Source organism: Salmo salar, chromosome 04 (assembly GCF_965601325.2).
Source record: "Salmo salar chromosome 04, fSalSal1, whole genome shotgun sequence".
Classification (NCBI taxonomy): Eukaryota; Metazoa; Chordata; class Actinopteri; order Salmoniformes; family Salmonidae; genus Salmo; species Salmo salar.
The window spans coordinates 8,041,988-8,053,019 of record NC_138294.1 but is presented as its reverse complement, the minus strand read 5'-3'; the positions used below and the strand labels follow the sequence as shown (position 1 = coordinate 8,053,019).

At 45.7% G+C, this 11,032-nt stretch overlaps 1 protein-coding gene across 1 annotated transcript; it reads left to right on the top strand.

Moving 5' to 3' along the window:
- The first annotated feature begins 347 nt into the window (after positions 1 to 347).
- On the top strand, positions 348 to 10,603 carry LOC145878595 (high-affinity choline transporter 1-like). Its single transcript, XM_082974042.1, has 7 exons — positions 348 to 511; positions 3,015 to 3,163; positions 3,553 to 3,696; positions 4,796 to 4,949; positions 5,516 to 5,733; positions 6,485 to 6,655; positions 8,639 to 10,603. The coding sequence occupies exons 1-7, from the start codon at positions 379 to 381 to the stop codon at positions 8,996 to 8,998; spliced, it is 1,329 nt and encodes a 442-aa protein (XP_082830168.1). The 5' UTR covers positions 348 to 378; the 3' UTR covers positions 8,999 to 10,603.
- The last annotated feature ends 429 nt before the right edge of the window (positions 10,604 to 11,032 follow it).

The following is an 11,032-nucleotide window of genomic DNA, read 5'->3' as shown; positions in this document are numbered from 1 at the left end:
CTGTTTATTTGATCTCCCTCCCTCTTCCTCTCCACCCCCTCTCTCTCTCACCCTCCTCTCCCATCCCTCTCTCCCTCCCTCTTCCTCTCCACCCCCTCTCTCCCTCACCCTCCTCTCCCCCCTCTCTCTCTCCCTCCCTCCTCTCTCTCCCTCTTCCCCTCCACCCCCTCTCTCTCACCCTCCTCTCCCCGTCTCTCTCTACCCCCCTCTCCCTCCTCTCTCTCCACCCCCTCACTCTCCACCCCTCCCTCCCTCCTCTCCCCCCCTCCCTCCTCTCCCCTCCCTCCCTTCTCTCCTCCCTCCTCTCCTCCCTCCTCTCCTCTTCTCCCTCCTCTCTCTCCCTCTTTTATCTCAGGTGGTATATTCTTTGCCAAGCCGATGAGGGAGAAGAAGTATGTGACTATGATGGATCCCTTCCAGATCAAGTATGGGAAAGTAGTGAGTGGAGCTCTGGTGCTCCCTGCCCTTGTAATGGATGCACTGTGGGTCGCCTGCACACTCGTCGGACTAGGTAATATGTACAACAAAACAACAGCAACAAACAAACAACTGTTTCAAACACACAACACACATAATCACTGTAAACACAAAGTACAAAAGAATTCGCTGCACACAAAACACACGTACACAGAGTGCAGTTGAATCTCAACCGCTAGCCACTGTCTGGTGTTACAAAGCAGGAGCCATATTCTACCCTGCATCAGGCAACTTAGATAAACAGACACAAAAACACACAATCATTCAGTGTCTAGCCAGTTTTGGACACCATACATCTCTGTTAAGTATGTCAAGTCACTGGATCCATCCAAACTGACACCCTAGTCTCTATATATTCCCAATGGGCCCCGGTCCAAAGTAATGCTCTATATAAGGGAGAGGGTACCATTGTAGACACAGACATTCTTTCCTGATGGACCTGTCAGGGTTGTCTTTATGTAGGTTAAACTCTTTTATTCACCCTTATTTTACCAGGTAAGTTGACTGAGAACATATTGTCATTTACAGCAACGACCTGGGGAATAGTTACTCAACGCCCCAGCTTGGTGAGATGCTGGACCCAGGTTGGTTCTAGATAGAGTAACCTGGGGAATAGTTACTCAACGCCCCAGCTTGGTGAGATGCTGGACCCAGGTTGGCTCTAGATAGAGTAACCTGGGGAATAGTTACTCAACGCCCCAGCTTGGTGAGATGCTGGACCCAGGTTGGTTCTAGATAGAGTAACCTGGGGAATAGTTACTCAACGCCCCAGCTTGGTGAGATGCTGGACCCAGGTTGGTTCTAGATAGAGTAACCTGGGGAATAGTTACTCAACGCCCCAGCTTGGTGAGATGCTGGACCCAGGTTGGTTCTAGATAGAGTAACCTGGGGAATAGTTACTCAACGCCCCAGCTTGGTGAGATGCTGGACCCAGGTTGGTTCTAGATAGAGTAACCTGGGGAATAGTTACTCAACGCCCCAGCTTGGTGAGATGCTGGACCCAGGTTGGTTCTAGATAGAGTAACCTGGGGAATAGTTACTCAACGCCCCAGCTTGGTGAGATGCTGGACCCAGGTTGGTTCTAGATAGAGTAACCTGGGGAATAGTTACTCAACGCCCCAGCTTGGTGAGATGCTGGACCCAGGTTGGTTCTAGATAGAGTAACCTGGGGAATAGTTACTCAACGCCCCAGCTTGGTGAGATGCTGGACCCAGGTTGGCTCTAGATAGAGTAACCTGGGGAATAGTTACTCAACGCCCCAGCTTGGTGAGATGCTGGACCCAGGTTGGCTCTAGATAGAGTAACCTGGGGAATAGTTACTCAACGCCCCAGCTTGGTGAGATGCTGGACCCAGGTTGGCTCTAGATAGAGTAACCTGGGGAATAGTTACTCAACGCCCCAGCTTGGTGAGATGCTGGACCCAGGTTGGCTCTAGATAGAGTAACCTGGGGAATAGTTACTCAACGCCCCAGCTTGGTGAGATGCTGGACCCAGGTTGGCTCTAGATAGAGTAACCTGGGGAATAGTTACTCAACGCCCCAGCTTGGTGAGATGCTGGACCCAGGTTGGCTCTAGATAGAGTAACCTGGGGAATAGTTACTCAACGCCCCAGCTTGGTGAGATGCTGGACCCAGGTTGGTTCTAGATAGAGTAACCTGGGGAATAGTTACTCAACGCCCCAGCTTGGTGAGACGCTGGACCCAGGTTGGCTCTAGATAGAGTAACCTGGGGAATAGTTACTCAACGCCCCAGCTTGGTGAGACGCTGGACCCAGGTTGGTTCTAGATAGAGTAACCTGGGGAATAGTTACTCAACGCCCCAGCTTGGTGAGACGCTGGACCCAGGTTGGTTCTAGATAGAGTAACCTGGGGAATAGTTACTCAACGCCCCAGCTTGGTGAGACGCTGGACCCAGGTTGGTTCTAGATAGAGTAACCTGGGGAATAGTTACTCAACGCCCCAGCTTGGTGAGACGCTGGACCCAGGTTGGTTCTAGATAGAGTAACCTGGGGAATAGTTACTCAACGCCCCAGCTTGGTGAGACGCTGGACCCAGGTTGGATCTAGATAGAGTAACCTGGGGAATAGTTACTCAACGCCCCAGCTTGGTGAGATGCTGGACCCAGGTTGGTTCTAGATAGAGTAACCTGGGGAATAGTTACTCAACGCCCCAGCTTGGTGAGATGCTGGACCCAGGTTGGCTCTAGATAGAGTAACCTGGGGAATAGTTACTCAACGCCCCAGCTTGGTGAGACGCTGGACCCAGGTTGGATCTAGATAGAGTAATTCAATCAGGGAGGGGAAACAGGTCAGACGGGTTTTTTAATTAACCTACCACTTGTTGAAACTCAGTCATGCTCATGTGAAGAATGTTGTTTGTTACTTCAAGCACGGTAAGCAGGGCTCTTCACACTACCAGTATAACGGTGAGGGACCAACTCAGTTTAACCTGGTTTTACAGTTTTTATCTGTGGTGCCACAAAACTGTGTTAGCCCGCTGAGCTAAAAGTGTGTGTTTATGCGTGTCTTTGTGCTGCAGGTGGCACCATGAGTGTGATTTTGGACTTGCCCTACTCCTACTCTGTGGGGATTTCTGCAGTGGTGGCCATCATCTACACTCTACTGGGAGGACTCTACTCTGTAGCCTACACCGACGTCATCCAGCTCATCCTCATCTTCTTCAGTCTGGTGAGTGACAGGCAGCCATTTTGAATCCAATCCAGTCTGGCGAGGGACAGGTGGCCGATTTGAATTTAAACCAGTCTGGTGAGTGTAAGGCCGTGGAAACATTGTCCAAGTATTTTGGATGGAGCCAACACCTTTTTCAATGGGAGTGATCTGTTGTCGGATGATTGACAACGGAGATGATTGCCCAACAAAAAACACACAAACGGTCTGTCTTTTAACGGATGGAACTCGTCTGAACATAGTTGACTACAGACGTACTTTTGATGGACGAAAACGCAAAATTATCATTATCATATACAATTTAATGTATGTTCATGTGTCTCATTGTGGCTGCACCCTAAGACAGGAGTACATTATTTTAATTTGGGCTTTTCTGTCTCTGCTGCCAGTGGCTGTGTGTTCCGTTCCTCATGGTCAACCCAGTGGTGGGTGACATCACCCAGACAGCCTTCAACCACACCTACCAGGCCCCCTGGCTGGGAAAAATGGAGAAGGAGAAGGTCTTGAAGTGGGTTGATGACTTCTTATTGGTGGTGAGATCAACTGATTGATTAATTGATGGATGGATGATTGGTTGATTAATTTGTTGATGTGTTAGATAAGTCAAGTAAGTTAGATAAGGATTAGATAAGCATTTGATAAGTAAAGAATATGCATACTCCTCTATCATACAGTCATATCACCAGTCTCTCTCCTATCTCCTCTCCCATATCATACAGTCATATCACCAGTCTCTCCTCTACATTACAGTCATATCACCAGTCTCTCTCCTATATCTTCCAACCATTTTTCCCCCCTACTGCTCAAACCTCTTTGCTCCACCTTGATAAGTATGAATCAATATGCAATAAACTAATTTACCACAAAAGAGTCAAAACTCAGAGTGATGTTCAGTTTAATACCAAAAAAGACTGAATCCCCGTACCTTTGGAATGGCAGCACTCTCTCATATCCTATCAAAGCTCCCCCCTCTCATACAATGACATATTAAAGTAGTTTTCCACTAACATGACACAGCACTTTCCACAGACGCTTTCACCCTCATTAAGGACATGGTCTTGTGTTAACCATGACCCAGGAGTTTCTCCAATCTCAACCACTGTTGGCACCACTTCATCTTATCTTGTTGTTGTTGTTAGGGCATGCAGCATATCTGTGGTTTCCAGTCTCAAGCTTTCTAACAGACAGTCCCCCAAAACCACAAACAGCCCTTTCCTCTACGTCACCATGACTCTACAATACAAAAAACATCCTGGAGACTAAAGGCCTCATTCTACTTCTCCTTAAATCACACAAACAGAAATGATTTATGTACGTCATTTACCAGGCACTCTTATCCAGAGGGACTTACAGGAGCAATAAGGGTTAAGTACCTTGCTCAAGGGCACATTGACAGATTTATCACCTAGTCTGCTCAGGGATTCAAACCTTAACCGCGAGGCTACCTGCCACCAATTCACAATCTAACAACCTCCTTTATGTCCTTCTCATCCTACCTTTCTCCTCGGTTTCCTTATCCTCCCCCCTCTCCTCTCCTCCCTTCTCTCCTCTCTTCCCTCCTCTCCTCCCTCGCCCTCCTCTCCTCCCTCCTCTTCTCCCCTCCCCTCCCTCCTCTCCTCCCTCCCTCCTCAGGCGTTGGGTAGCTTGTCTTTCCAATGTTTCCACCAGAGGACGCTTTCTGCCTCCTCATCGTTTAACGCCCAGGTCACCTGCTTCGCGGCTGCCGCCATGGTCCTCATCCTGGGCATCCCCTCTGTTCTGGTCGGTGCTGTAGCCGCTTCGACAGGTAATAAAGTACAAAAAGAAAAGGTTTTCGAATCCCGGAGCCGACAAGGTGAATAATCTGTCGTTGTGCCCTTGTGCAAGGCATTTAACCCCTATTGCTCCAGTATAATGGTTGTCTCTGACCCCAACTCTCTGCCGGTGTCTCAGGGGGAGTTGGGATATGTAGATAAAAAGCACCCCTAAGTTATTATTATTACTATTCAAGTTGTTATTAAGGTTAATAAGCAGAGAAGAAGAGTTGTGTGTCGTTGACTGGCTTGTCTGTTAACTGATGTCCATATACTGCTCCTATCATCTACCTCACATCATGAACCATAACACACACCAATCTAGTGGCAGTGTCCTGGTGTTGTGGCTAGAGTGCATGTTTGTTATTACTCTCTGTGGAGCACTACATCCCTTGACTACTTCTGGTCTACCTGTAGCTCACATGAGCTGATTGCAAAATGATTTTTTTTTTAAATAACACACACAGTGTACTTGCATCGTGTTTATGCTTTTGGACTTCGTCAAAGTGTGATTGTCAAAATAACCAAACTTTATTGACACTTCCTGGTGTGTCTCCAGACTGGAACCTGACATCGTACGGGTCTCCTTCTCCGTATGAGCGCAATGAGACGGGATTGGTGCTCCCCATCGCCCTGCAGCACCTGGCTCCGCCCTACGTGTCCGTCATTGGCATCGGGGCTATCGCCGCCGCAGTGATGTCATCAGTGGACTCTGGCCTCCTAAGCTCCGCTTCCATGTTCTCCTCCAACATCTACAAGAACATTATTCGGAAGCAGGTGAAGGGTTGGGTGCAGGCTTTCGTTCTATCCCATCACTTACACCTCGTTCTAATAAATCTGTGTGTGACCAGATAGTCGCCTCTACTGTATTGAGTAAGGAATTTAGGTCTGTTTTCCCAGACACCGATTAATAAACCTACTAGTCCAGAACTGAAACACATTCTCAATGTAGATTATCCATTATGTTTATTAGTCCTGTATCAGAAATCACCACTAAATGCATAAATAAGTGTTTTTTTCCTATTTCATCAATTTTTGGGACATTGGCTAGACATTTTTCAATTCACATTTGAAAACATTGCATTGGGTTCTATGGTGTAATAGCATTTTGGGACTAACATATTTTGGGACATGTAGCCTAACTCCGTGCTCCCTCTTGTGACTTCTCTGAGTATTACACCACAAGGCTGTTCAAGCTCTTCTGACTTGGATAATTGGATCTTGTGTCTGTTTCTCATTGTAAGATCTGGTACGCATGGGCAGAGGAACACACCCCTTTAACTTTTGTGTCTGTCTCCCTCATTCTCCAGATGACACACAGGGAGATTCAGTCGGGGATCTGTATCTCATACGTCTAGAGTTTATAACCACTGTGCCTCCATCTTGGATTTGTCCTGACCACTGTGCCTCCATCTTTGATCTGTCCTGACCACTGTGCCTCCATCTTTGATCTGTCCTGACCACTGTGCCTCCATCTTTGATCTGTCCTGACCACTGTGCCTCCATCTTGTGTCTATCTCTCCTCCAGGCCTCAGACAGGGAGATGCAGTGGGTGATCCGTGTGTCGGTGGTGGTGGTGGGGCTGTGTGGGATGGCCCTCACTCTCCTCCACAACAGTACCTTTGCCCTGTGGATCCTGGCGTCTGATCTCTCCTACACCATCATCTTCCCTCAGCTCATCTGCGTCCTCTTCTTCCAGGTGTGTGTGTGTGTGTGTGTGTGTGTGTGTGTGTGTGTGTGTGTGTGTGTGTGTGTGTGTGTGTAACATGCAGAAGTGATATTGTGTGTGTGGGCCTTATCTTTTTCCCTGCATCACAAACATGGTGGTGTGTCACTAGCCTGAGTGCCAATCTGTTTGTGATGTCGTCATGCCAACTCACTCATCATCATGTCAAATGGTCGGCTTGACAACTACAGCAATGGAGATGGCAAGAGCACAAACCGGCCCTAGCCATCAAGCGTCTCAGAGTAGGAGTGCTGATCTAGGATCAGGCCCCAACCTGTCCATATCATCTCATTCATTATGATCAGGTCCCAACCTGTCCATAGCATCTAATTCATTATGATCTAGGATCAGGCCCCAACCTGTCCATATCATCTCATTCATTATGATCAGGTCCCAACCTGTCCATAGCATCTAATTCATTATGATCTAGGATCAGGCCCCAACCTGTCCATATCATCTCATTCATTATGATCAGGTCCCAACCTGTCCATAGCATCTAATTCATTATGATCTAGGATTAGGCCCCAACCTGTCCATATCATCTCATTCATTATGATCAGGTCCCAACCTGTCCATAGCATCTAATTCATTATGATCTAGGATCAGGCCCCAACCTGTCCATATCATCTCATTCATTATGATTTAGGATCAGGCCCCAACCTGTCCATATCATCTAATTCATTATGATCAGGCCCCAATCTGTCCGTATCATCTTATTCATTATGATCAGGTCCCAACCTGTCCATATCATCTTATTCATTATGATCTAGGATCAGGTCCCAACCTGTCCATATCATCTAATTCATTATGATCAGGTCCCAACCTGTCCATATCATCTCATTCATTATGATCTAGGATCAGGCCCCAACCTGTCCATAGCAGCTCATTCATTATGATCTAGGATCAGGTTCCAACCTGTCCATATCATCTAATTCATTATGATCTAGGATCAGGTCCCAACCTGTCCATAGCATCTCATTCATTATGATCTAGGATCAGGTCCCAACCTGTCCATAGCATCTCATTCATTATGATCTAGGATCAGGTCCCAACCTGTCCATATCATATAATTCATTATGATCTAGGATCAGGTCCCAACCTGTCCATATCATCTCATTCATTATGATCTAGGATCAGGTTCCAACCTGTCCATATCATCTTATTCATTATGATCTAGGATCAGGCCCCAACCTGTCCACATCATCTCATTCATTATGATCAGGTTCCAACCTGTCCATATCATCTAATTCATTATGATCTAGGATCAGGCCCCAACCTGTCCATATCATCTCATTCATTATGAACTAAAAGGCTGAACTGATCCTAGATCAGCACTCTTACTCAGAGAGGCTTTGTGGATACAGGCCCAGGTTATAATTGCCTGGCTACCCAGACTCCTTACTCCAGCCAAACGCTAGGCCACACCCACGGATGTTAGTTTCTTCTCCACAATGAGTCTGGATCTGAGTACCTCCCCGATTCTTCACCGAATGTGAACACATTCAGGGCTGTCTGACTGGTCCAGAAACCGATGGGTTGGACCAGAACCAAAACACATGTGGGTAAAACAGCGGTTTGAAAATGTGTAATTGGGTTTGATACTCTGATTAGTTATTTTACTGCTGCTCTTTAATTATTTGTTACTTTTATTTCTTATTTTTTTACTTATCCATTTTTTACTTAACACATATTTTTCTTAAAACTGCATTGTTGATTAAAGGCTTGTAAGTAAGCATTTCAATGTATTCGGCGCATGTGACAAATACAATTTCATTTTATCCAATCGCTGATGACCTTGTTTTGTACAATGCCCCTCATCCCCACAAATGACTTCAACGATGGCACTGAAACAAAAGTATGTAGGAAACGACAGAGCAGAAAAATAAGTTAGTGTGAGTCATCAGGCTAGGATAGAATATCACTTCTTCTAAAGAAAATCTCTTCATCTTCCTCCAGGTCTCCAACGGCTATGGAGCCGTGGCGGGTTACCTCGTAGGGGGCCTGATGAGACTCCTCTGTGGGGAGCCCATCTTCAACCTCCCCCCTGTCCTCCACTTCCCTGGATGCACCCTGGAGGACGGTGTCTATGTCCAGCGCTCCCCTATCAGGACCATATGTATGCTCCTGGCCCTGGCGGCCATCTTGGGTTTCTCCTGGCTGGCTCAGCTGATGTTCAATAAGGTCTGGCTGCCTGAGAGGTGGGATGTGTTCCAGGTAAAGTTCCAGACTTTGCCACTTGGTGGCACCAGAGAGATGAAAGAGAAGGAGGAGGATGGTGCAGTCTCTGAGCCAATGCTTGACACCACAAAGTGTTAAGTTTTTTTCTACCTACTTTTACAGGCCGGTTTCCCAGACACTTCCCTGGACTACAAAGCACTTTATTAGATTTTTTTGTGTGCATATTTTTTGTTTATTGGACAGGATAGAGAAAGGAAAGATCTATTGAACATCCAAATCATTCTAAAGTAGGCTATTTAAAATCGATTGTGTAGCTCAATTAAGTTACTTATATGATTTGAACATAAAGCGTGAAAAATGCTAACATCGGTACCATTGACTTGCATTGGATTTGTTCCACAAAAGCATGGATTGCGGTAATACCTTGTCCATAGACTGATTACAGGGTAAGACAATCAATCCTATTATGTCATTTGGGTGAACTCTCTTTAGTCTAGGAGTAGGCTTAATTATCTGTATCTGGGAAACTTCATTACCTCATCCCCAGATTACCTCATCCCCAATCCTAACCTGAGCCATAAAGGGGTGAAACTAAGATCAGACCCCTTATCAGTGGTTATTTAGGGGCAACTTCTAGCCTACCTACTCTCCATTTCATACTGAAAGTTATGTGATGCTCACTTGAGAGGATCTTGGTGATAATATTTTATATATACACTTTGACATAAACAATGACCCTACCTATTCATAGTTAAAATGATCATGGTGAATTGACTTGCAAGCCTTGTTGTGAAAATGTCACTTTTTCTCAATTTGGGAAAACTGTTTTTTACATCTTCATTGTTGTTGTAGAGACATCTGTGACTTAAAAGGTTGGATGATTCAGCGTCACTTGGAGAACAAGGAGCTCCAGGAAAGCCTAGCCCCACTAGGAGGGGGGTATACTACCCCATTACACTAGGAGGGGGGTATACTACCCCATTACAGGAGGAGATTGAGACCACCTTCCTGAACGACCAGGCCAAGCACCACGCCTCCAACAGGCTGGGCTCCTCAGCTGTAGTGGCGGGGGAAGGAGCGCTCAGGATCCATTCTGAGGACCAACTACCCCCCCGCTGAACAAGGCAATCCGGCCTTCACACCCGCCACAGGCTGTCTGCTCTAACCCTCATCCAGCGGAGCGGTACTGAAGGATGGTTAACTACACATGGTTGATGATATTACTAGTTTATCTAGCTTGTCCTGCGTTGCATATAATCGGATGCGGTGCCTGTTAATTTTTCATTGAATCACAGCCTACTTCGCCAAATGTGTGATTTAACAAGCGCATTCGCGAAAAAAGCACTGTCGTTGCACCAATGTGTACCTAACCATAAACATCAATGCCTTTCTTAAAATCTATACACAAGTATATATTTTTTAAACGTGCATATTTTGTTAATATTGCCTGCTAACATGAATTTCTTTTAACTAGGGAAATTGTGTCACTTCTCTTGCGTTCTGTGCAAGCAGAGTCAGGGTATATGCAGCAGTTTGGGCCGCCTGGCTAGTTGCGAACTGTGTGAAGACCATTTCTTCCTAACAAAGACCGTAATTAATTTGCCAGAATTGTACATAATTATGAAATAACATTGAAGGTTGTGCAATGTAACAGCAATATTTAGACTTAGGGATGCCACCCGTTAGATAAAATACGGAACTGTTCCATATTTCACTGAAAGAATAAATGTTTTGTTTTCGAAATGATAGTTTCTGGATTTTATCATATTAATGACCTAAGGCTCGTATTTCTGTGTGTTATTATATTATAATTAAGTCTATGATTTGATAGAGCAGTCTGACTGAGCGGTGGTAGGCAGCAGCAGGCTCGTAAGCATTCATTCAAACAGCACTTTCCTGCATTTGCCAGCAGCTCTTCGCTGTGCTTCAAGCATTGCGTTGTTTATGACTTCAAGTCTATCAACTGCCGAGATTAGGCTGGCAATACTAAAGTACCTATTAGAACATCCAATAGTCAAAGGTATATGAAATAGAGGTCGACCGATTATGATTTTTCAACGCCGATGCCGATTATTGGAGGGCCAAAAAAGGCCGATACCGATTAATCGGACGATTTAAAAAATATATATATTTATTTATTTGTAATAATGACAATTACAACAATACTGAATG

Coding starts and splice junctions, on each gene's coding strand:
- LOC145878595 (XM_082974042.1), top strand. CDS start 379: ATGAGGGAGAAGAAGTATGTGACTATGATGGATCCCTTCCAGATCAAG. Junction 512..3,014: donor CTGCACACTCGTCGGACTAG/GTAATATGTACA, acceptor TTTGTGCTGCAG/GTGGCACCATGAGTGTGATT. Junction 3,164..3,552: donor TCCTCATCTTCTTCAGTCTG/GTGAGTGACAGG, acceptor CTCTGCTGCCAG/TGGCTGTGTGTTCCGTTCCT.